Genomic DNA, 23,443 nt, shown 5'->3' on the forward strand with positions numbered 1-23,443 from the left:
CACTAAACTGGCCACAATCAATTCTGCTAAGCCAGGGCGTCAAGGACCTAGCTGTGGAATTGCATTACGGTCGCAGGCCTCCAGAGGATCATCCTCATAAATAAAATCCCAACTTTGAGTGAGATGAAGGCGTGAGAAATAGAACAATGGTCCCAAGTAATGTGCTTTGTCACGTTGTTTAGTTAGTCAAGGAAATTTGGCATTCTTCTCTTTCAGTACCATGTTGGCTAGCAAATCTAGTGAGCAAAAATGACCATATTGTCGTGGCGATTGCTATTAGACAGCGACTCCGGAGGGGCTTTTGACACGACTGGGAAAGGCACGCCTGCCGATAGATAGTGAAGTCCATCCGATTCTTGACGACGGATGATGTAAATAAAGGTTGAGGGCAAGACAAGCTATAGAGGCTATATTTAAAATAAATAAATAAAAAATATAGTCAGAAAAGTAACACAATCAATCCAGCATACCTTATCTATGTATGTGGATGGAGTTGAGCAACTAAAAAAGAATCGACAACTCCAGGGTTCGAACCTGGGCTCCCTAGGGAACTTGATATCAAGAAAGAGGACATTCAAGTCAAGCGCGTTAGACCACTCCGCCAAGTTGCCTGTGATGTAAGGGTCAGCATTTTCTTGTAATAACTACAATCTGTAGGTAATCCAAACCGACAGTCTGAGTATTAAAAACAATTGACAACTTGAATTTTCGATCTTGGTCTCCAAAGAGACGTAATTTGCAGATCTGTGGGTAGGGCGGTCTATAAAGGTGAACACAATTAAGAGAATCAAGTGTTTTACAAATAGTGTTGAATTTGTTTTTGCTAGTACATCAAATAAGAAGAGATAAAAAAGGCACCTTTCTACGGGGTAGGATGAGAGTCTTTGGAGGACGTAAAATTATGAAATAATCATGGCAAAGGAGAGCTAATTGGAGCAGTTACATCTTTTAGAATTACACTTCGCTGCCGAGTGATTCAGAAATTCCATTGCCACCAAATATTACAGAAAGGATGCAACACTTCAGTCTTAGAATGAATAGTATTAAATTCTGAATTTTAAAATTAAAGAAACTTGAAGTGGAAGAAGATAGAAATACAAAGTGTGGCCTTGTGTCATGGTGTCATACCCATATGCAGCAAGGGATCTCCTTTGAGCGAAAGAACAAAGGAACAAGGCCACCAGATCGCGCTTGACCGGCGATTCCGCCCTCCAGCAATACTATGGACGCATTGGTCTTTGTTCAATATCACGCCTCTTCTCAAACAATCGAGCTCTTTTGCTGGGTTCTATCGATGGCAATGTCATACTCGACTGCGATCGCGAGTGGAGTCTCGGATTCTTGAGATTGCTTGCTGAAGGATCTCATGAGGTGATCGGAATAGCACAAGGTCTGGGCGGCTGCACTATTGGTCAACCTCTTTGTCGATGTGGACGCTTGCTTCTCTGACATGGTATTGTTGAGTGTGGTACCAGTGATACCAACCGCAAGGCTTTGCCATAGATTACGACGGCGAGGGGATGGTGCATCACTGTCACGCCGGCGCTGATCCAGATTGGCACTAGCCCAGATGGACGACAGTGGCAATGAAATGGCGACCAGGGTCAGAAGGTTGGAATACAGCTCTGGAACAACCACAAAGTACTGGGTAATGGAGAAGACGGCCGGAATTACCATAGTTTGACATCCACAAACAAAAATGATCTTCATGGGGCCGAACTCACGCACTCCCAGTTGGCTTCGTTGACGCAGCGCAAAGCCTAGCTTGGCGACAAACACGGCACAGAAGAAACAAACGGCGACAGTATTAACAATGTTGCAGGCACTTTCCAGCCACCAGATTGAATCCATGTATGACAATTCCATGATCGCAATACAATTCTTCACCATCCAGGCGAGACGGAAAGCAATGGCGACCAAGGCTACTGTGACTGAGAGGGTCAGGAGCGGCCAACGATAGCGGCGACGAATTGTGGCGCAGATGACCTGGACCTGCACAACCAGCGATGCTTGGACGCAGATGACAACTAGGGACTGGAAGACCGCACCGGCGATCGAGATTCCATATGCACTGCGCCCCACCTCGGAGTAGTCCATCGAAAAGTATGGATAGAAGTGCTCAAACCCGGTCGAGAAATGAATGACTTGGAAAAGCAGGCGGATGATGTTGAAGAATAGAGCCGAGCTATTCAGGAGGAAGACGGATGAGGTGCGTTTCTCGAACCGAGTGAGGAGGAGCAGCATCACAAAAAGCAGAATGGATGCCCCGAGCTGGGTCCCGTAATTGATGCAAATTCGAACATTGTACTGGATAAAGACATCCACGTCCTTGGTCCCGACTTGGAAAATGGTCCCGTCCGGGTAACTTAAGTTAAAGATCTGAGTGAAAGGGTCAAAGCCCGGCAGTCGGTCGGGGTGCTTCTGCGTGTACGTTTCAAAGGTTGCCACAGACGACATCCCGGAGAACGGAAATCGTGAAAACGATGATCTGACCATTGATGAAGCTCGAAAGAGGGGGAAAAGGTTGCAGAGTAGAGAAGCAATTTATACCACCCCGAAGAGTTTGGATTCCAAATTATCTGTATAAGAAGGCCAGATCGTGCTCCATACTGGGAGCCTGAGATTTTGGAAATGTCATGAAGCGTAGGCCGCAACAGGACACTTCGGGCTGTCTTTTCTGTGACATGGCGTAGGAGCCGAAACAAACAATAGCAAGAGGAGGTGTGCACTTGGTGAGTTGGAAGCGGTTCTATTTGGAGGTGAGAAGCTCAAGTGGAGAAGAACAATACTAAGCGGGCTGAATAACAATATCAACTTCAGACAAAGAAAGACACTCGCCCTCAGGCTGCACCACCATGGTAGTCATTTGCCTGGGCGATCGAGTCGTCTAGGCTCTGATATGACGACGAGACTCTGCGACAGCCTCTCATTCCTCGTGTTGGAGAGACTTTGAGGGAAATGGTGGGACTTCGTTCTCCTTTCTTTTCGGTGCTCTAGCGTGGTGCTGGTGCCCGCAGGTGAGGGTGTAGGAGTGTTATTTGCCTCCCCTTGGATGAAGTTGCAAGATTCAGATGGTCTGGTCCATTGTAGTTCATCAGAACTAGAGCCAAGATAGGGCTTTACGCTTCGTGCTGAAAATCAATTCTCATCTCATTCGGTCAAAACATTCTCAACATTCCTCAGAAGCACCCAGGATCTCTGGTTCCCTGCCGAAATTTGAAGGTCCTTGGCATCTCGTTTGGCACTATTTTTTTTCTATTTTTTCTACCTGCCATTGAAATCCCTTGCTGGATGATAGTATGAAAAGTTGAAATGAACGCGACAGACGCGCATGGTTTGTCGAAACTAGAAAGTTGCCAAGTCGACGAGTTTTGCCATATCGATCAGGAGTATGTCAGAAATGTATGCCTGAGGCACTCTGAGGCACTCCACCGAGTCATGCGAGCGTACAGAAGCGGAGAGGAGAGCTTAACCTGCGCAGCTACCATCTAGATTATCAGATCAAGCAATGTTTTTTCAGGTGCTCTGTCGAAATATTCTACGATCAACAATCTTGCAACTGTTGCGGGGTTATTCCAATAGCCCTCTGTACGAAAAGCGGAGGATGGCGGGCCGGTTGACCTGTGGCTCGGAGGCGAATTAAGCCGGTTATTCGTTGCTCGGAGACTTTCAATTCGCGGTGCTCGTGGCTTCCATTCGTGTGTGGCAATTTTAAGGTGCTGACAAATATAGGTTATTGCTCCCTGTTGTAGATACGTGACATGGATTGTACAATTGCACAATTACACTCCTTGTACTGCACGAATAGGACATCGAGCCGAGAAGAACGGAATATATTTTCAGCTCCGACCCACGGTCTCGTTATTCCAGGGGCACAGTCTTGGAAATCCACGATGGCTTCATAGTTGCTGGCGGAGACTTTCAGCGGGTCAACTTCACCGTGCCGAAAACTCTTTCCGAGCTTAGAAATCCAATTGGAGAACAGATGAAGGTTGTTGGAAGATATAAAGTCGCGATGTAAATCAAGAGATTTTTACTTGACCCTCAATTAAACTCGAGTCAAATTCCTTTGATTCGTTCAATACAACTTCAATAGTCTTCATCCCACTCGTTATTGAGCGCCGTCTGCATTGGGTCCCTTCAAACCATTCTTTCCATCTTGGCTTGCATCAATTAAGCATATTTTATTTAACTATTCAACACCATGACTTGGCCCGATGTCGCCACCAAAGCCGCGGAGGGCATCTCCTACTACACCCCGGCACAAACGCCCCCAGCCGGAACTGCTCGCAACCCGCAGACTAGCGGCAAGCCCATTCCCAAGCTCTTTCAGCCCCTGACTATTCGGGGGACCACTTTCCAAAACCGCCTCGGAGTAAGTGTCAATTGTCTCGTCTCTGTTTCGTATTCATGTCCGCTTCCGAAACCTAGGCTGACCATAATTAAACTATCCATAGGTGGCGCCCATGTGCCAGTATAGTGCCGAAGATGGTCATATGACTGCGTGGCACATTGCTCACTACGGTGGCATCGCCCAGCGGGGCCCTGGTATGACCATCATCGAGGCCACCGGTGTCGTGCCCGAAGGCCGCATCACTCCTGCCTGCGTCGGTCTCTGGAAGGACTCCCAGATCGCCCCGCTCAAGCAGGTGATCGAGTTCGCCCACAGCCAGGGCCAAAAGATCGGTATCCAATTAGCTCATGCGGGCCGCAAGGCGTCGACAGTTCCCCCGTGGCTGGGCGGCGTCACGGCCACGAACGCCGTGGGTGGCTGGACTGACAATGTGAAGGCCCCTAGTGCAATTCCCTTTGCCGAGGGAGATATTATTCCTAAGGCCATGACCCAAGACGATATCCAGGAAGTGAAGGATGCCTGGGTTGCGGCTACTAAGCGTGCCCTGGCCGCCGGTGTGGACTTTATCGAAATCCACAACGCGCACGGATATCTGCTGTCGTCATTCTTGAGCCCTTCATCCAACCAGCGAACCGACCAGTACGGTGGCAGCTTTGAGAATCGCATTCGCCTGCCTCTGGAGATTGCTCAGCTTACTCGTGACACTGTCGGACCTAATGTTCCCGTCTTCCTGCGCGTCTCTGCTACCGACTGGCTCGAGAACAGCCTGCCCAATGAGAAGGGCTGGAAGCTAGAGGATACGATCGAGTTCGCTAAAGCCTTGGCGGACCAGGGTGCCGTCGACCTCATTGATATTAGTACCGGTGGTGTTCATGCTGCGCAAAAGGTGACCTCTGGTGTGGGTTTCCAGGTCCCCTTTGCCACGGCTGTTAAGCAGGCCGTTGGTGAGAAGCTCCTTGTTTCGGCTGTGGGCACCATCAACAGCGGTGTACTGGCTGAGAAGATTATGAACGAGGACGATATGGACGTCATCCTTGTTGGCCGTGCCTTCCAGCGTGATAGCGGCCTGGCCTGGGCCTTTGCCAAGGACTTGGACGTTGAAATCGCTATGGCCGCCCAGATTCGTTGGGGCTTCACAAGCTTCCGCAATGCCTCGGAATATATCCAGCCCAATTCTATGAAGGCGTCCATTTTTGACTAAAAAGTTGCGTGATTCGCATAAATTTTTACCAAGCTTCATGATACCATAGAACGAATGCATGATAGACAAATACTACGATATATCATATCAAACCAAACCCCTGACAATGCACCCCGAATGTTCTTGTATGCCTGACCTCCATTTTTAGACTGAATGGAATCAAACAACCTTAGAGAATTGGTGCCAATCAACGTCCTACTCTAAGAATTAGACTGTGAAGCAGGTAATCATGCCAAGTATGAGACTGATCCGCCATACCCGCTCAAAGCAAGCGGTCGAGAGATATCTGCCGGCCATCCACCCCACGGAATGCGAGAGGCCTCCGATCCATGTTTCGAGCTCTGAAGGCATTTACTATAGACTAGCCAAGAAGACACGGGGTAACATATACAAGAGTTGCTATACTTTATTATGCTGAGCCTCCAAGGAAAATTTGTTCTTATCACTGGTCTCGGCCAAACAAGCGACGAGAGATGGGGATTGGCGCCGCAATCACACCGCTTTTCGCTCGTCAAGGAGCTTTCATTTTGGAGAAAATTGATCTCTCGTTTCATCTGAGAAAACAAAGAAACGTATCAGAGAGGAGAACGAAGCTTGCAATGTTATCGAGACGGACGTTACCAGCTCTGATTCTGTCAAGGCTCTCGTGGATCAGTGCATCCAAAAATATGATCGCATAGATATTTTGGTCAACATTGTTGGCCTGTCAGAGCCTGGCTGCCCTACCACGATGTCTGAAGCAGTTTGGTATACCCAAGTCGATATCAATTGAATAGCTTCTATCTTCTGTGCCATCATGTCCTTCCAATCATGGAAAATCCAGGCTCCGGCGTGTTGGTCAATGTTGTGAGTATCGCGGGAATGCGGTGTATTGGAAAGCCCCAAGTAGCCTATTCAGCAACAAATGCGGCCATCATGCAGTTCACCAAAGTAACAGCAGTCCTTTATGCGGAAAGGAGCATTCGGCTCAATACTGTGGTCCCGGGGCTGATATATACTCCATACACCAAAGATCTAGCGAAGCGCCATGCCCAAAGCAGTGATGAAGCGGCGTAAATGCAAACTCGAAACACACAGGTTCCCATGAGGAGCTGCACTTATGTTAGCATCAGATGAAACTTCTTATATAACGAGGTAGAAAATTGTGGTAGGTGGAGGCATAACCGCCTCAACAGGTCGTCTCTGAGTTATTAATGGATTCGACTCTTTAAATGATCAATTGTATCTTGGTAGCTCTGAGGACACTCGGAGGGTGTTGAATAGATTTCCCTGTCCCCATTTGCCTATTTCCAATGCCATGGAGTGGAAATCGTTTTGAAATCTGGCAGAGGCCATTAGGGATTATTGGAATCAAGGTCGGCTATATTTCAGCTTCGTGTATATATATATCGCGCGGTAGAGCTACGCCTACAGGCAACCTCAATAACAATTTGAGTTCAAGTTCCGAATTTCTAGAATCAGAGATAGGCCACAAGAACCAAAGAGGGATATTTCCCCTCTAGAGAATCTTTATAGACCAATGAGGTTGTGACGATGTGTTGGTGCGGTTGATGTGGTACAGCAGAACAGCCCACTTGAGTCTTCCGACGCTGCCAAGAACGTTGCGGGGAAGCCAGCGTGGGTGCGGAGGACCAACCCTGGGACTCAACCCTTCCACCTCAACCTCTCCATCATCATGGCGGTCCCCCAGAGGACGCTGAACTGGCTGTACTCAGTACTAACCAAGGTAAGCTCATTCGCTGAAAGAAGAAAACGGGATCTAACTCTCCGTGCAGGACCACCACGACCCCAAACAGACCTACCACGATCCCAACCGTACCTACCACGACGTTGCCAACGGGCTGGCTCAATACCCCTCACTCTCTCCTCGCACAGATGTATACAGTAGGTGGAATAAATCAATGCTGGGCCAAATAATACTCCTAACACTTTCATTCTCCCAGCCTACGAGAATGGGTTCTCAGCTCTCCTCCTCCACCTTGTGGGCACGCTGCCTGTTGCCTTCCGGGGCACGACCTACCGATTTCCAATCGCGCTTTGGATACCAAATACCTACCCTCGCGAACCTCCGATCGTATATGTGACTCCTACCCAAGATATGGCTGTTCGCGTGGGCCAGCATGTTACGCTAGAGGGGCGGGTGTACCATCATTATCTGGCTCACTGGGCCGAGGCATGGGATGTCAGTTGCGCCCACCATTGTTGAAGTAAAATTGAAAGGCAAAGCTGACAGAACTGTCCATGAAACACAGAGATCAACCATTTCTGATCTTCTCTCCGTTCTCCGAGAGATATTCGCGAAAGAACCCCCGGTTCGATACCGACAACAGATGCCACCTCAGCCTCAACCACAAGAGACCCAGACACCTCCACCATTGCCGCCTCTTCCGCCTGGCATGAGGGCTTCAGTGAATCATTCTTCAAGTCCTGCCCATCCACAATCTCCTAATCCGCCAATACAAAGTCCCCCACAGCTCCCACCTAAAGTTAGTCCAGGCGCTGAACACACAGAACAGCAAACGCAGACCGCGGATCGATATCGATCTCCCCCACCACTACCTCCACACCCACCGAAAGAGAATAGACCTTCGCAAGTATCCATGCCGGCGAGTATGAACATTAGCACAGCAAACAGAGCATCCCAACCAGTTACTTCGGTTGACCCCCAAATACAGCAACACATGGGACCCCCTTGTCAGCTCATGCGCATCAGGGCCAGCAGAATATATATCACAGAAATGCTAGCGGACCAGCAAGTCCTAGATCATCTCAGCAAGTGTCACTTCCTCGCCAAGATGGCCCACTGCCTGGGCCTCAAGGGCTCCCGCAGCAACAACCGTACCGCCAGCCAGTGCCACCGTCTCAGCACCCGGGTTACCAACCTCAGCCCTCTCAACAACCCATAAGCGGGCCACCGTATCCTATACAATCTCCTCATCCATCGAGCTACCAAAGACCCCCCCCTGCTGCACCTGCCCCCAAGCAAGAGCCACCAGATCTCCTCACATCTCCTTTCGAGGTCGAGCTTCCCTCATTTACTCCCACCGGGCCTGCACCGCCAATCCCACCAAATCCCGAGAAAGACGCCCTGTTGCATGCAGTCTCGCAAGCCCTCACTGAGACACTCCACAGCCACGCCACGCAAACCGATACTGCCGCCCAATCCCTCGCCTCGCAGTCGTATTCCCTGCAAGCCGCGCTAGCTACCCTCCAAGGCGAACTGACAGCCCTCAACACCCTCCACACCACCCTCCAGTCCAACACTACCGTTTTGCAACAGTCCATCCACCGCGCCGACGCCACCATCGCTGACGCCCAAACCCGCACGTCTGCCCCATCCTCATCCACCACCTCCGCAGACCTGCCCTCCGGCCTGCCCCCTATAGACGACGTCCTCGTTGCCCCGACTGTCGTCGGCAAGCAGCTCTATGATCTGGTCGCCGAGGAGCAGGGTCTTCAGCACGCGTTGTACGCGCTGCAGGCTGCGTTGGTGCGTGGCGTGATTGGCGTCGATTCCTGGTCACGGCACACGCGCGGCCTCGCACGCGAGGCGTTCCTCAAGCGCGCGCTTATCCGCAAGATCGGGCGCGGTATGGGCCTGGAGGAGACTACTACCTGATGGAAATATCAGTGTAGGACGTAAGGATGGGAGGTTGAGGCCCAGGGAAAGGCTTTTTTGCTTTTGCGATGCGCGCGTCGGAGATACCCTCTTTTTTGACTTTAAATTTCTTGCATGTGATCAGTTCGAGATGTGAGGTGGAGGAAGTGCGCGATGCATAAATAAATATTTCAGTGTTTCATCATGTTGAGGTTTGCAGTTGATAAGTTTCGCGCGCATATATGTCAAACGTATTTCCACAAGCCCGAATAGGCATAGATTAGTTAAATGAAATCGCAAGGATTGCAGAGATCTGAGTGCTGGCCATGTCGATGATGTACGTGCGGCGCGATGATGAATAACGGTTTTTCTTGTCGATCAGAATATTACTAAAATGTCGGTATGAGCTATGACGTTCCGCTCTACGGTTCCCAGCAAGGGACACTGGTCGAAGTGATTGTTGTATATAGAAAACTTTAATTGACTGCTCCGCCTCCGCGAGTGCTTTTCTCGCTATACAGAGCACCCGGGGGAACACGAAACCGACGCCAATAGATATACCAAGTCTCGAGGAGTCATACGTACACAGAATGGAAAAAGGTGGAGAAAAAAGTGACAGGTGGGGAGATATTCCCATAAAATAAATGAAAAACAGGAATCAAAACAAAACAAGAGCAAGTGCGCCTGACGAACTCGCTCCTCATTTGACCTCATTGGCATCGGAGAACGGACTCTGCACACGCGCGGGCGGTACGCGGTCGCTGTGGCTGGAACTGCGCTGGTTGTCTGCCGAGGTGGAGTCTGAGCTGGGCTCGTCTTGGAAGGGGCTGGGGTTCTTAGGGATGGACACGGTGTTGACTGGAGTGGTCTTTGCGCTTGTTGAAATGACGGTGGTGGATGAGGGGTGAGTCTCGTCATCTTCTTCATCTGACGAGTTGCCGTCGAATGTAGATTTTTGATGGTCGAATTGTTGGCTAGTTTCTGTGGATTTTGCTGAAGTCGACTGTTCATCCGCCGACACCTCTTTGACAGACACATTTGTCTTGCCCTGACCGTCCTTCTTCTTCACTGAAACTCCACGGACCATCACTGGCTTGGCCATCACTGTACGGGCCACAATCGAGCTACCGCCCGGCTGCATAGCTTCCGCTCGGGCTAGTTGGGAGGAGGTGATGGCTGGGACGGCGGGGGCATCCTTGGGGGTGATCATGACTGGAACAGGCTGGTCCGGAGCGTTGTCACCGGAGCCGGGACCATTGTGAACGCTGACGATGTTGGCCCGAGAACGCTGGATCTGCTGTGCCGGGACGGCGCTGACAATCGCGTCATTGCGGTAGATGGTGGTCGCAACACTGCTCCGTAGGGTGGGCGAGATGCTCTGGTGGCCGGTCATGGTGGTCCAAGACGAGTCACGCAGATCACCCGGCATGAAGAAATGTTGGTCAGGGCTTGCACCCGGGAGAGGGGGTACAGGGGGCACCAGCGTTGCAGGAGTTTCCGGAGGGGAGCGGTTGGTGACACCAGGAATGTACGCAATCTGAATGACGTTGGAGGCACGGGTGAGGACGGTCGAGGCGATGGATTGGGTCGACTTGCGACTATCTCGGGTGGCGTTGAAGGCGCTATGATCTTTCTCCTCGGCTTGCTGATTGCGTCGTTTGCGAATAACAAACCACCAGATCAGGAAGAGGATGAGGGCAAGAGCAATTACACCTCCAACAACACCACCGGCGATGGCCCCCACATTGGTGCTGCTCTTGGGGGGTGAGCTGGAGCTGCTAGTGTTGGCGATACATTTGGTGGTCGAGCAGCTGTCACAGGTCTGGGCTGTCATGGTACATGAGTAGCCGGATGCGCAGGCTGGACATGTTGGGACGGATGTGCATGAGACGCAACTTCGCTTCTTGAGGAAGAGCGAACGGGAGGGAGAGAAGCCATCTACCGAGGAAACAGGAGTCAGCCAACGCCACGACCAAATCGGTCCATTAGATGAAGATGCATACCGATGTCTGAGAAAGGGGAGGTAGAGGTGGGATCCAGAATGGTGTCAAGAGACATGATGGGCGAGAAGGGATTCGAAGGGAGCGAGAGAGAAGACGATATCAACAAAGCGACCGGTCAACGGCGGCAAAGAATGTGTAGAACAAGTCGAGGCGACAAGGGAATCGATGTGAAAAACAGAAACAAAGGAGTGTAAGAGGCTCAGTCGGCGTCAAGTCGTGAGCAATTGAGCAAGAAAATCGCTAGATCATGAAAGTTGAGGGGAAGCGGAATGCGACCGGCAAGTAACGAGTGTGGTTTTGAAGTAGTCCGATCAGGGACCGTGGACAGGCATCGTCCAGTCGCCGAGAGTCGAGAGTCGAAGGTCAGAGAGCAGAGGAAGAAAAATCGACCGGTTCCAAGCTCCAACCCCGTTTGACTAGATCGAAGGGTCGAAGGCGACGGGAGACGTTGAAAAGATAATGGAGGAGAAGAGGAGAAGAGATGTTTCTCCTGGGAGGAATGAGGCACGGGAGGGGGGGGGGCCAGACAGTCACGGGAGGGGCCTAAGCACGACGTGGCCGGGGGATCCACTCCAACAAAGATCGAGAACACACAAAGATTGAGCAACGCGAATCACGGCCAGGTTCTCTACGGGTTCGACAGGTTCTATGAGGGTTCAACCCGTTCAGTCAGTCCAGTGGATTCATTTTATCTCTTCTGCGATCCAGGCGAGATCTTGATCGGACCCATGCCCCCCTCTCATGTTTCATCTGAACCGCCTCCTTTTCCCTTGCTGCGAGAACTGTCCGAGTACCTTGCATCGTGGAAATCCCCATCTTCTACAAGTCCGCCAGGCCTTTTGACTTGGTACCTGACAGAGACGTCCAACATCCAACATCTGACATTTGGACCCGGTACCTGAATAACAAACCCAGAGTGCTTGGCTGGTTCGAGCGGGTCATCAAGCCACCAAACCGCCCGACCAGACGAAAAGAGACACGGTCTGGACTCGGATCAATATCGGACCGGGACGGGGAAATTAGCTGCGCTCAGGAGGAGCCCAGGCCAATGGGATCGGGTATTGGATGCAATGCCGGAGCACCACCGTGAGAAACTCGTCTTAGGAAGTGAACAGGCATTGGATTCTGTGTTGATTGTCCTAGCAGAGTTACTGGCAGTCCAGCAAAGTAGCCTGGTCGAGATGAAATGACTAAACAAGGGCTCTATAAAGTTCGGAGGCAAATAGCGACCGACCAGCCAGGAAAAGGATTGAAGGACTGGTAGGATGGCCGACTACTACTGTACGACTGGATACGCTTGCAATTTTCAAATCCCAATCCAGGCCAGCCAGAGGTAATCATCCATTGCCGGGGCCATGTCAGATGTTTCCCAGCCGATGCGGTGACCGTTGAGTTCTGGATAAGCGCGGCTGGAAGATCGGTCTGGATCGATCGGGCACTTGCGACCTCAGTACCGTACCTTTGGTGGTCCTTCCAGGAGCAACTTAGTGATGGACGGAGGCCTCCGGACTCTGTTTTGTTAATTGTTCACAACAAGCAACCGTCCTTCATCGGCTGTCAACTGCAGACTGGCTGGTCCTCGTGTAGGGTCGGGCCAGGGTCGTATTGGTCTGCGGGAGATGAGGCCCCCCAACCTGAGACACGGGAGGCGCAAAAACCAGCCTTGGTGGCGATGGAGTTGTCCGTGCGACACGCTGATTAGTGCTCCTCATTCTAATTATTTTCCCGACCCTGGTGCAGGATCAGCAGTCTGCTGCCATTGCGTGATGCAAGGTTGTTCAAGGCCGTGGAGGTGGTTAGGCTGTTAGGTTGTTACGTGGGGTGACAGGGTGGCCGGACCCATCAAAGCATGAAGGATGAAAGGATGAAGCCACAATGAAGCAGGACAGGAAGGACTCAGCCCTGAAGTCAGCTGACCGCCGATCAAAGGAACAACGTGCTTGTTTTCATATTTTCCGTTGCGTCGATCCAGAGATGGAGTTACACTGTTGACGGATGGACGTGCAAAATGCATGTCAAAATACGTACATCGGCGGGTGGCCTGCAGGGCCCTCGACCTGCTTTTCTATGATCTGTTGTTTTTGTGTCTGTTTATTCGTTTAGATTCATTTCTGAAGACCCGCTAAGGGTGGGAGATTTTCAGATCTCTGAATCGCTGATGATTGGACGAATGAGGTTCTATATGTATTTTCCTCCGATCGGCCCATTCATGATTCAAGGTGGTAGGGAAGGAGAGGATCGCCGATGTCTTCCATGGACTCCTCTTCCCGCATAGTTACATGTTACATCTTACTCTACATGACCTTACGGAGAAGTATACCTCTAACCTGCGATCCAGGATCGGCGGCGACAATTCGGGTCACCCAGACCAACTCCTTTCTCTTTCTCTTCAGTGACCTCTTTGGCTCCGGCGTGACGGTCTCTCGCAAGAGATTCTCTCGGCAAGTTGCGCTTCGGTCCGCTCAGCTGGTCCCTGGCGCAGTTTTCGGCTCGGGTCCAGTGTACTCTTCGTTTTGCGCCTGAAGGGTTGGCGGTCAATGGTCGATCTCACGGGTAACATACCATCATCTCCCGTGAAGAATGTGGAATGAGGGTCCTTTTGTCGTTTGGTCGACCAGCTCTATTATGAGGCTTATCATGGTAACAGTATAGTGTGTAGCTTTGTTATGGATGATGATGATGTTGATGATGATGTTGATGATGATGTTGATGATAATCCAGATAATGATTATGGTTATGGTTACGGTTATCATTTGGAGAGAGTAGGATGATTAAGCTTCCTACGTTCTGCTCAAAAGAGGGGACCCCACGTCTCTACGTCTCGGTCGTTATAGTTCTGTGTTGGCATGGACTTCAAACCTGTCCATTCTGTCGGAAGAGAACGCTGTAGTTTCTCTCTCTCTCTGTCTTCTCTCCTTCCACCTCATCTTCCCGTTCCAGCATCCCCGTCAAATGAAGGGCTGTGTCTTGCTGTACGGGATTGGTTCTCTCACCGACTGTTTCATCGGTGGAGCCCCGAGGATTGGGTTTAGCGGGTTCCACTCGCCCTAAGACAACAAGCGTGTGTGGAGGACCTGGAGAAACGCTAGTCAGGCTAAAAAAAAAGAAAAGTTCCAGAGAAAAAAAGGGTAGGGGTAACAGGGTCAGCAAGAAACGAGACAGATCGACTAGTCTTGCTGTATAGCCTCGTTGGGTGAGACAAGACGCCACTGGGGACTAGGGTGTCTGTCTTCACCAAGTACGGAGTATAGAGTACAGCATCATGGCCATGTATTTGGGATTGATGCAATGAGAATGCGGTGGCCAAGTCGTCAGGATCTCAGGGTGCGAGGGTCCGCGGTCCCTGTCCCTGACAGGCTCCATCGACTCCATACCGCGCATATCTTGCAGTTCCCACAAAGGGATGGAGTATGTACATCGTTGCATCATGCAGGCCACTGAGTACACGCCTCGCGCAGGTATCCCGTATCCCGTATCTTGGTATCCCATAATCGTACAGCGTGCATCTGGAGACCCAATCTTAGACGAGCACTTGGGGGTGTTTGGGTTTGGTCGCTAGGCCCACCTGGGATTAGAGATGTCTATTTTTGCTCGGTTTATTTGCCCGAGGGGGGTTTTTTTACGTGGGTTTTGGGGTGCTTAGCTGCGTCCAAACAGGGCCCGAACAGCCTCTCTCTCTCTCGCGCGCGACCTGTCCCTTTGGTCCCAGGTGTCCGAGTCCCTGAGTCCCTGAAGTCTCTGGCCCTTTACTCCAGTGGTCTCACGGGCTCCTTTTCTCTCATCCCCTCCCTCTTCTTCCTTTTCCCTTTCTTCGACCTCCCCCTCTCTTTGTCTCTTCCCCTCCATCCCCTCCCCCCCTTCTGGATCGTGTACAAGGTAGAGCTCGACTTCGAGCTGTATTCGCCTTCATCGACCTCCTCTTCACTGCCTCGACTGGGTCAAGACATTCGTTCATCCCTCGAGCCCTGTATCTTGTCGCCACACGACCAAAAAAAAAACACTGGGACACCCAATCAACCCTTACGACCTGCAGCCCTGGTGGCTTAATCTCCCTGTGTTTCCTTGTCCTGGTTTCGCGATACCCCCTCTCGTCTGAAATACAATCAACCACCAGTGATTCCCCTGTTTTTGAAATACTTGCGTGACCAGCATGGCCTACCAGGGCTCCGGCGCGCATTCGCCTAATTACGATGGGAACCATCGCCTGGAAGATGTTCCCCCTTCCCAAGTCCGTACCTGCCCTCCCATCACCCTGGCACTGTTTTGTTGTGTTTTACTATTTTGTTTGAACTCCGTCGGGGCTCTGTGCAAGATCCGTTGTTAACGATACATTTAGTATCGCGAAGATGAGGATGCATCGCGCGGACTGCTGGCCCACCAGCAAGGCCAGGGTCCTTTTGCGACGCCCTTCGATGACCCTCACTCGCGTGGAATGTCGCCAGTGCGCCCCGCCTCGGGATACAGTCTGACCGAGACCTATGCCACCGATACGGCCGCTCCCGCATATCATGATCCGTATGCGACAGGGTCCGTCTACTCAGGCCAATCCGAACACCCCGCAGCCGCCTTTGGTGTCCCCGGCCGAGTGGCATCCCCTTATGCGCGCAGTGAAACCTCATCCACCGAGGCCTGGCGCCAGCGACAAGCCCCTGGCGGCGGCAACGGCGGCGGTAACCTGCGCCGTTATGCCACCCGTAAGGTGAAGCTGGTTCAAGGTTCCGTCCTGAGTGTCGACTACCCCGTTCCCAGTGCCATTCAGAACGCCATCCAGGCTAAATATCGCAATGATCTGGAGGGTGGCAGCGAGGAGTTCACCCACATGCGATGTATGTTTTCGTAGTCTTGTTTCCCTGGGTTTGATGCAGGGGTTTCTGCTTTAACAACGCACTAATATCACTGAACTATATCTAGATACTGCGGCAACTTGTGACCCCAACGAGTTCACTCTCCACAATGGCTACAATCTGCGTCCGGCCATGTACAACCGGCATACCGAGTTGCTGATCGCCATTACCTACTACAATGAGGACAAGACCCTGACCTCACGTACCTTGCACGGTGTCATGCAGAACATTCGTGATATCGTCAACCTCAAGAAATCCGAGTTCTGGAACAAGGGTGGTCCCGCGTGGCAGAAGATTGTTGTGGCGCTCGTTTTCGATGGTATTGATCCTTGTGACAAGGACACCTTGGACGTCCTTGCCACCATTGGTATATACCAGGATGGTGTCATGAAGCGTGATGTCGATGGCAAGGAGACGGTCGCCCATATTTTCGAATATACGACTCAGCTCTCTGTGACCCCCAGCCAGCAGCTGATTCGCCCAACTGACGATGGTCCTAGCACTCTGCCGCCTGTGCAGATGATGTTTTGTTTGAAGCAGAAGAACAGCAAGAAGATCAACTCGCACCGTTGGCTATTTAATGCTTTTGGTCGGATTCTTAACCCCGAGATTTGTATCTTGCTTGATGCAGGTACCAAGCCCGGTGGGAAATCGTTGCTAGCTCTTTGGGAGGCCTTCTACAACGACAAGGATCTTGGAGGTGCTTGCGGTGAAATCCACGCTATGTTGGGCAAGGGCTGGCGGAATCTCATTAACCCGCTAGTGGCAGCGCAGAACTTCGAGTACAAGATCAGCAATATCTTGGACAAGCCGCTTGAGAGCTCCTTCGGTTACGTCAGTGTGTTGCCCGGTGCATTCTCTGCCTATCGATTCCGCGCGATCATGGGCCGCCCCCTGGAACAGTACTTCCACGGTGATCACACTTTGTCGAAACAGCTCGGCAAGAAGGGTATTGAGGGTATGAATATCTTCAAGAAGAACATGTTCTTGGCCGAGGATCGTATTCTGTGTTTCGAGTTGGTTGCCAAGGCGGGCTCCAAGTGGCACTTGTCTTATGTCAAGGCTTCCAAGGGTGAGACGGATGTGCCCGAGGGTGCTCCAGAGTTTATCTCTCAGCGTCGTCGTTGGCTGAACGGTTCCTTCGCCGCCGGTATTTACTCCCTGATGCACTTCGGCCGTATGTACAAGAGTGGCCACAACATCGTGCGCATGTTCTTCCTGCACATCCAGATGCTGTATAACATCTTCAACACCATTCTTGCCTGGTTCTCTCTCGCCTCCTACTGGCTGACCACGACGGTTATTATTGACCTCGTCGGTACCCCCAGTACAAGCAATGGTGATAAGGCGTTTCCCTTTGGCCACGATGCGACTCCTATCGTCAACACAATCGTCAAATATCTGTACTTGGGATTCTTGCTGCTGCAGTTCATCCTTGCACTTGGTAATCGCCCCAAGGGATCAAAGTTCTCCTATCTTGCTTCCTTTGTCGCGTTCGGTATTATCCAGGTCTACATCGTGGTCGATTCACTATACCTCGTGATTCGCGCCTTTAGTGGAAACGCACCGATGGATTTCGTCACCAATGAAGGCCTTGGCGCGTTTTTGCGATCTTTCTTTGGCTCTCAAGGTGCTGGTATCATTATCATTGCTCTAGCTGCCACCTTCGGTCTCTATTTCGTTGCCTCATTCATGTATGCCGATCCATGGCACATGTTTACTTCGTTCCCCGCCTACATCGTCTTGCAGTCCTCTTACATCAACATCTTGAACGTCTACGCCTTCAGCAACTGGCATGACGTCTCATGGGGTACCAAGGGTTCTGATAAGGCTGATGCACTTCCCTCGGCCAAGACAACCAAGGATGAAGGCAGTAAGGACGCTGTCATTGAGGAAATTGATAAGCCTCAGGCAGATATCGACAGTCAATTTGAGGCAACTGTGAAGCGTGCTCTGACCCCATACGTTGCTCCCACGGAGCACGAGGAGAAATCTCTGGAGGACTCCTACAAGAGTTTCCGTACCCGCCTCGTCACCTTCTGGATCTTCAGCAATGCCTTCCTGGCAGTGTGTATCACTAGCGAGTCAGTGGATAAGTTCGGTTTCACGGTATGTTATAGAGACACCTTTTTAACTGCCAGAGTATGATTGTTTTGCTAACATGATTGACAAGAACACCGCAACTGTTCGTACCGCCCGATTCTTCCAGGCTCTCCTTTGGTCGAATGCAGTCATGGCTCTGTTCCGTTTCATTGGTGCCTGTTGGTTCTTGGGCCGCACAGGTATCAAGTGCTGCTTCGCCCGCCGGTAGGCTCAGATGCATACACTCATCAAATGCGTTTTTTGTTTTTTTTTTTTTCTGACGAACCACTCTTTCTTGGCACATGCTTCCCTCTTTTCTTCTCTAGTGTGTTCCTTTCTCTATTCTTCTTTTTACTCTCGCGATCTGTATTCTACTTAAAGATGCCCGTTTCCTTGACCTGTTTTTTGTGATGCCACTATGTACTGTCGTGGAGATTGATTAGCAATCCCTTACCGTGATCTTTGTCGGACCAGCGAGGCAATGGGAATGCATTCGGGGCGCAATAAATTTTCTTCCAGATCTGGTTATTAAAATTCACCCTCGTAGATCTGAGCCGTTATAGGAAAAAGATTCCAAAAATCCCATTTGAGGGAGCATCTGCATGTCCGTCCGATGTAGTTGCCCTGTACGTCATGCGTAAAGGCGGACAGTGGATTCTTCCGCAATAATAGCCACCGCCGGGCTGAGCCCCCCGCAAGACTTCTCTCTGCCTCGCTCCTCCTCCGCTCGTGAACACACCATTTCTCACCCCAACACAGCCCCAAGTTTTTGTATTTGGCCTGTTGCAGACAAGCGCTGTGTTGTGCGTCATTGCTTCACTTCTTAATTTATCCGTCATCCACCTGTTCCCTCGTCGATAACTCGAATCGTTTATCAGGTGGGGTGGTGACTCCCCGGCCCAATCCAAGATGTTGAAGATCTGGTCGATGGTAGGCTGCCTTGTAGACCACCCACACTTACAAAAGACATCTACTTATGTCTGCTATAGAAACAGCAGCAGCAGCAGGCTGAAAATGCCGAAGGTGCTGCTGGGAAGAAAAAGAAGAAGGTCACCGCCGCGCAACTGCGCGTGCAACGAGGTAACATCTTTCCGGGGTCCTCCCTTCGAGAGCCTTTTCTCTAGTTCGATTTCGCTTCATCTGGCTAACCACGGTGTCTTCGAACCTCGGCAGACCTTCAGGAACTAACGCTCGGCAATACTATGAAGATGTCCTTTCCCAACCCCGACGATATCCTGAACTTCACGTTAACCATCGAGCCGGACGAGGGCATGTACAAGGGCGGCGTCTTCAATTTCAACTTCACCGTGAACCAGAACTTCCCCCACGACCCGCCGAAGGTGAAGTGCACGCAGAAGATCTACCACCCCAACATCGACCTTGAGGGCAATGTCTGCCTGAACATCCTGCGCGAGGACTGGAAGCCCGTGCTGAACCTGAACGCCGTGATTGTTGGCATGCAGGTGCGCTGCTCCCATTCTTCTCCTGCATGACCGTCGACAAAGTCGATATGCTAAATGCTAAAATGACGCCTGTTGATCCATATAGTTCCTCTTCCTTGAGCCCAACGCCTCGGATCCCCTGAACAAAGACGCCGCTGATGACCTCCGCACGAACCGCGACGGCTTCAAACGCAATGTGCGCTCCTCCATGGCCGGCGGGTCCGTCCGGGGTGTCACCTTCGAGCGAGTGCTACAATAGAACCATTTGACTTTGCTGGGATGGCGCCTCGAGGCAGACCAAAAAAAGACCGGTGGAATGGATCTCGCTATGATGTTCCCTCGATGAGCTGGGTCCGAATTCGCGGTGAGAGTATCGGGGCCGGTTGTCGAGACCAGAACTATTACGAGAGATGCGAAATGATGGCATATGGCTCTACTGTGGGTGAACTTTTCACGTCATCCCCGTTGGGTGGGAGTTTCCAGTACATATAACCGGCGTAATTAGCGATTATCTGAATTCAATAGATCCACATGTTGGTCCATCGTGGCTGGGCAGTGATCTGGCGCACGGGCAGAGAGAAATCTAGATGAAAGAACCAGGCCAACAGGCCGGTTCTAGTAAAGACCTAATACGAGGAGAGCTGCGGAGGACCTGCAGTCGCGGGTACTCATTCCACAGGGAGAGCCAGGTTGAAAGGAAACACATTGATCACAGGTGTATATGTACAATCGGTTCCAACACGCAAGTCACCCACGCCCGGCCATGGCCTGCCAGCGCATCCCGCCCAAGAGAGATTACAAGAACACGAGCTTTCTTGCAAACGAGACTTCTTGATATTTTTGGAGTATTTTCTTAACAAAGGGAACGAACTGAGGCCGACAGGTGGGTGGGAAAACGGTCAAGACGAGGGTCGCTGGTGGTGGGCGATTTATGCGCGCTCGGCGGCACGCTCCTGCTCGAGACGGGAGTAGAAGGCATCACGCTCACGGACGCGGGGCAGGTGGTAGCCTGAAGGGAGGATATACGCATTAGGGATGTTTGTCATCATCGGGCTAAGTGGAGGGATGCGGGAGTGCTGATACGTACCGTACCACCAGAGGTAGCCGAAGGTGGTGCCGAAGCCTGGATGACACGGAGCGCGGTTAGTTGTGTGTTCAGGAATAGACCAGGCCGTGGATGGATATCAATATAACAATGGGCAGGGAGAGAAGTGGAACAGAAGCATTTTTCGTGACGAGAAGGCCAGCTCAGGCGCGGCCGTTCGTCAATCATTATACGATCATGCCACCCGCTGCCTTCTCTAATTGAATTGCCGTTCAGTCACTCACCGAAGGCGGTGCTCAGGTCCAGAACGAGACCACGGCGAAGCATCTGTACAAAAAAACCGCCCGTTAGCTCATCATCTACAGACAGCAGCGGACCCGACCAGCCCGCTCGGGGCGAACCGGGGCGATCAGGGAAGGGGCACCTACGCCGGTGATGGGGGGGATAGCGGCGGCCATTGTAGGGTATGAACGGTGTCAATCGAGACTCGACAAGACACTGGACAGAAGAGACCGAAGAAAACCTGTCCTCGGGAGTTGTGGGGTGGGCAGAGGAGGAGGAGAAGAGAGCGACGGGATGAGGTGGACGGGAAGTGAAGTTGAAGCTTTCGGGCGGACTAAGCGAGGCTCCGGATTGGTCGATAGACTTGACCGGAACCTCACGCCATTGACTTAGTTGAGGGATTGTCTACGAGATTGAAATGTGATTGTTTGTGAAACTTGGCTCTGAGCAGATAATTGATGACCTACCCTTCATTCATCCTAACTATTAGATATACTTAACATACAGTGCCATTTCTCATGAATCATGGAAAGCAAGGCAGAAATTTACTGCCTCAGGTGTCAATAGAGTCACTCTCACGTGACCTATCTCCCGACGAGCAACAAGCTGTCGTGCATCCAGTAGCGGCTTCGATTGCAGCATTGCTTTGGCCATGGCATCGTCGGCCCCAGTCAAGCGCTCGGCATCAATCTTTGAAGCGGCTGAAAACAAACGGCCTAGACATCTCTATCACCATCACCACCACCTCGCGGAACCAATCAACCTGCCGACAGGCTGTGAGCCTGCTGTGCAAGATGATGCCAACATCGAACATATGATGAACCGGTCAATGGGGCAACTCATCAGAGATGCGGGATTCGACCTGGCCGATCCGGCGGCTCTTTCAAGCTTTCGAGCCGCTGCAGAGGAGTGTATGTGCTAGCATCTACCAGGTGTCCATTCGTCTGTATGCGAAAGAGATTTGACTGAAACGGCCGTTTTGATCTAGACCTGCTACACATCTCAAAATACGTTCGCCAGTCGATGCTATCCTCTCGCCGTCTTCAACCTATCCCGCAAGACTTTGAATACGCGTTGGGCCACCACCGCATCACCCCCGATGACCTCCGCCCCTATCTCAAGTCGCCGCAAACAGTAGCTTCCATCCCAACTCTCCTTCCATCCCCTCCTCCCGAAGACGCCATCGCACGGAAGCTTCCATTTTTGAATGCATTGAAGGGCGAGGAGAGCGTCACCAATCGCTCATATGTCCCAAAGCACTTCCCTGATTTTCCGAGCAAACACACCTACTCTGCCACGGCAGTGTTCACGGAGCGCGATAGCGACCCTCGCAAAATCCGAGAGCGTGCCGCAGAAGATGGACGGCATGGTGAAGAGGCACTGCGGAAGCTGGCAAGTGCTGCCTTCCGCGACAACCCGACTAGCTCGAGCGGTCGGGACAAGAAGCTTTGGGGCCGGCGAGCAGAGAGTATGGAGAGCATGTTTGAGAAGACCGTGAAGGGGTTGACGAAGAAGCTACAAAAAGACCCACTGGCTCCTATGAGCGCTGTCATGGGTTCCGCAATGGAGATTGACTCGGGCCTTCTCGCCGAAGGCGACCTGAAGGCGCGATCCAAAGTCTCATGGAATCTAGAGATGGGACCCATCGTTAACTGTGAACGGGACTTCTGGCGACGGACAACGGCAGCCAGCAAGCGCGGGGATGACAAGACAGCGAAGGCGACTGGTACCGCAGAGCCAGCAGATCGGGTAGGCCCTTCTTGAGACTCGAAATGGGCGATCGGGAGAACTTGGAACGATCGTTGGCGTTTTCCTTTTATGTTATTTGGGCTGGCGCTTTGTGTATGTTTCGGAGTCGTTCTTGAGGTGATACCCCATGGCAATTACCAGCCTGACAAATGATTGTTTGATTCAATGCTTCTCTGTTCGCTATTGTAAAATCCGTAAAAACTCCACCCAATGCAGTCTGCGGCTCTTGTATTCCCGACTAATTATTCTTTGTCGCATGTTGTTGACTCTCTTCCGCTGCCTGTCTGATGGGCTCCCATGCTGTCGTCTCAACGGTCAATCCTCCGGCGCACCTGTAGCATTGTCATTTAGCTGGGCGCACACTTCGTCTGATCAGGATGAAACTCCAGGCTTACCGCCGAAACAGCCGGACTATTGGCTTGCATGTAATGACACCGGGTTGTGGAACGTCGTCTTGCGGCGGGTTGCATGAATACTGCACCATCTCGAGGAGCTGGCACTCCTTCAGGTCCACGGCTGGACCTTTGCGACGTTTGTCTTGGAAATTGCGGCGCACGGTTTGGACATGGTCCGGCAGGTTTTCTACCGAGAACACAGGAACAAGAGGGGCCATGTTGAATGTACCAGGTAGCCAACTGGTGACAAAGAACTGGTTGCAGAGAGGGTTATGTGTTGTCGTGATGTCGGGGATGTGCAGTCGAGGTTGTGCCGAAATTCCTAAGCTTCTTCCGGCCGCCGAGTTGCCGTCTCCGAACTACTTTGACATCGCTTTTCCTTCTACTCATGTCGGTAGTGCTGCACATCAACCGCACAGAGTAGTGTGATCGCTGTCATAAAATATTC

General features: G+C 51.5%; 11 protein-coding genes across 11 annotated transcripts; 7 read left to right on the top strand and 4 right to left on the bottom strand.

Annotated features, from left to right (window-relative positions):
• Window positions 1-1,260: 1,260 nt before the first annotated feature.
• preB (alpha-factor pheromone receptor STE2) lies at window positions 1,261-2,457 on the bottom strand (the record flags this gene model as incomplete). The annotated part of the gene is made up of 1 exon (XM_057073895.1): window positions 1,261-2,457. The coding sequence occupies one exon, from the start codon at window positions 2,455-2,457 to the stop codon at window positions 1,261-1,263; it is 1,197 nt and encodes a 398-aa protein (XP_056937536.1).
• Window positions 2,458-4,204: 1,747 nt separating this feature from the next.
• Window positions 4,205-5,555, top strand: N7462_002170 (NADH:flavin oxidoreductase/NADH oxidase; the record flags this gene model as incomplete). Its single annotated transcript, XM_057073896.1, has 2 exons — window positions 4,205-4,375; window positions 4,458-5,555. 2 exons carry the CDS (start codon window positions 4,205-4,207, stop codon window positions 5,553-5,555), a joined length of 1,269 nt encoding a protein of 422 aa, XP_056937537.1.
• A 411-nt stretch (window positions 5,556-5,966) lies between these two features.
• On the top strand, window positions 5,967-6,327 carry N7462_002171 (uncharacterized protein; the record flags this gene model as incomplete). Its single annotated transcript, XM_057073897.1, has 2 exons — window positions 5,967-6,102; window positions 6,137-6,327. 2 exons carry the CDS (start codon window positions 5,967-5,969, stop codon window positions 6,325-6,327), a joined length of 327 nt encoding a protein of 108 aa, XP_056937538.1.
• Window positions 6,328-6,365: 38 nt separating this feature from the next.
• Window positions 6,366-6,611, top strand: N7462_002172 (uncharacterized protein; the record flags this gene model as incomplete). The annotated part of the gene is made up of 1 exon (XM_057073898.1): window positions 6,366-6,611. One exon carries the CDS (start codon window positions 6,366-6,368, stop codon window positions 6,609-6,611), a length of 246 nt encoding a protein of 81 aa, XP_056937539.1.
• Window positions 6,612-7,230: 619 nt separating this feature from the next.
• N7462_002173 (uncharacterized protein) lies at window positions 7,231-9,174 on the top strand (the record flags this gene model as incomplete). The annotated part of the gene is made up of 5 exons (XM_057073899.1): window positions 7,231-7,281; window positions 7,331-7,439; window positions 7,499-7,737; window positions 7,808-8,165; window positions 8,231-9,174. 5 exons carry the CDS (start codon window positions 7,231-7,233, stop codon window positions 9,172-9,174), a joined length of 1,701 nt encoding a protein of 566 aa, XP_056937540.1.
• A 679-nt stretch (window positions 9,175-9,853) lies between these two features.
• On the bottom strand, window positions 9,854-11,211 carry N7462_002174 (uncharacterized protein; the record flags this gene model as incomplete). The annotated part of the gene is made up of 2 exons (XM_057073900.1): window positions 9,854-11,091; window positions 11,157-11,211. The coding sequence occupies 2 exons, from the start codon at window positions 11,209-11,211 to the stop codon at window positions 9,854-9,856; spliced, it is 1,293 nt and encodes a 430-aa protein (XP_056937541.1).
• Window positions 11,212-15,306: 4,095 nt separating this feature from the next.
• chsG (chitin synthase class III) lies at window positions 15,307-18,148 on the top strand (the record flags this gene model as incomplete). Its single annotated transcript, XM_057073901.1, has 3 exons — window positions 15,307-15,388; window positions 15,503-15,982; window positions 16,068-18,148. 3 exons carry the CDS (start codon window positions 15,307-15,309, stop codon window positions 18,146-18,148), a joined length of 2,643 nt encoding a protein of 880 aa, XP_056937542.1.
• Window positions 18,149-18,991: 843 nt separating this feature from the next.
• N7462_002176 (NEDD8-conjugating protein UBC12) lies at window positions 18,992-19,783 on the top strand (the record flags this gene model as incomplete). Its single annotated transcript, XM_057073902.1, has 4 exons — window positions 18,992-19,012; window positions 19,072-19,162; window positions 19,256-19,545; window positions 19,631-19,783. The coding sequence occupies 4 exons, from the start codon at window positions 18,992-18,994 to the stop codon at window positions 19,781-19,783; spliced, it is 555 nt and encodes a 184-aa protein (XP_056937543.1).
• Window positions 19,784-20,453: 670 nt separating this feature from the next.
• On the bottom strand, window positions 20,454-21,027 carry N7462_002177 (cytochrome c oxidase subunit VIIa; the record flags this gene model as incomplete). The annotated part of the gene is made up of 3 exons (XM_057073903.1): window positions 20,454-20,647; window positions 20,854-20,896; window positions 20,947-21,027. 3 exons carry the CDS (start codon window positions 21,025-21,027, stop codon window positions 20,454-20,456), a joined length of 318 nt encoding a protein of 105 aa, XP_056937544.1.
• A 476-nt stretch (window positions 21,028-21,503) lies between these two features.
• Window positions 21,504-22,615, top strand: N7462_002178 (TBP-associated factor 8 family protein; the record flags this gene model as incomplete). The annotated part of the gene is made up of 2 exons (XM_057073904.1): window positions 21,504-21,762; window positions 21,840-22,615. The coding sequence occupies 2 exons, from the start codon at window positions 21,504-21,506 to the stop codon at window positions 22,613-22,615; spliced, it is 1,035 nt and encodes a 344-aa protein (XP_056937545.1).
• A 223-nt stretch (window positions 22,616-22,838) lies between these two features.
• N7462_002179 (uncharacterized protein) lies at window positions 22,839-23,213 on the bottom strand (the record flags this gene model as incomplete). Its single annotated transcript, XM_057073905.1, has 2 exons — window positions 22,839-22,932; window positions 22,996-23,213. 2 exons carry the CDS (start codon window positions 23,211-23,213, stop codon window positions 22,839-22,841), a joined length of 312 nt encoding a protein of 103 aa, XP_056937546.1.
• Between the last annotated feature and the right edge of the window lie 230 nt (window positions 23,214-23,443).

This window comes from Penicillium macrosclerotiorum (genome assembly GCF_028827735.1).
Source record: "Penicillium macrosclerotiorum strain IBT 26536 chromosome Unknown utg000002l_segment0_segment0, whole genome shotgun sequence".
Lineage (NCBI taxonomy): Eukaryota > Fungi > Ascomycota > Eurotiomycetes > Eurotiales > Aspergillaceae > Penicillium > Penicillium macrosclerotiorum.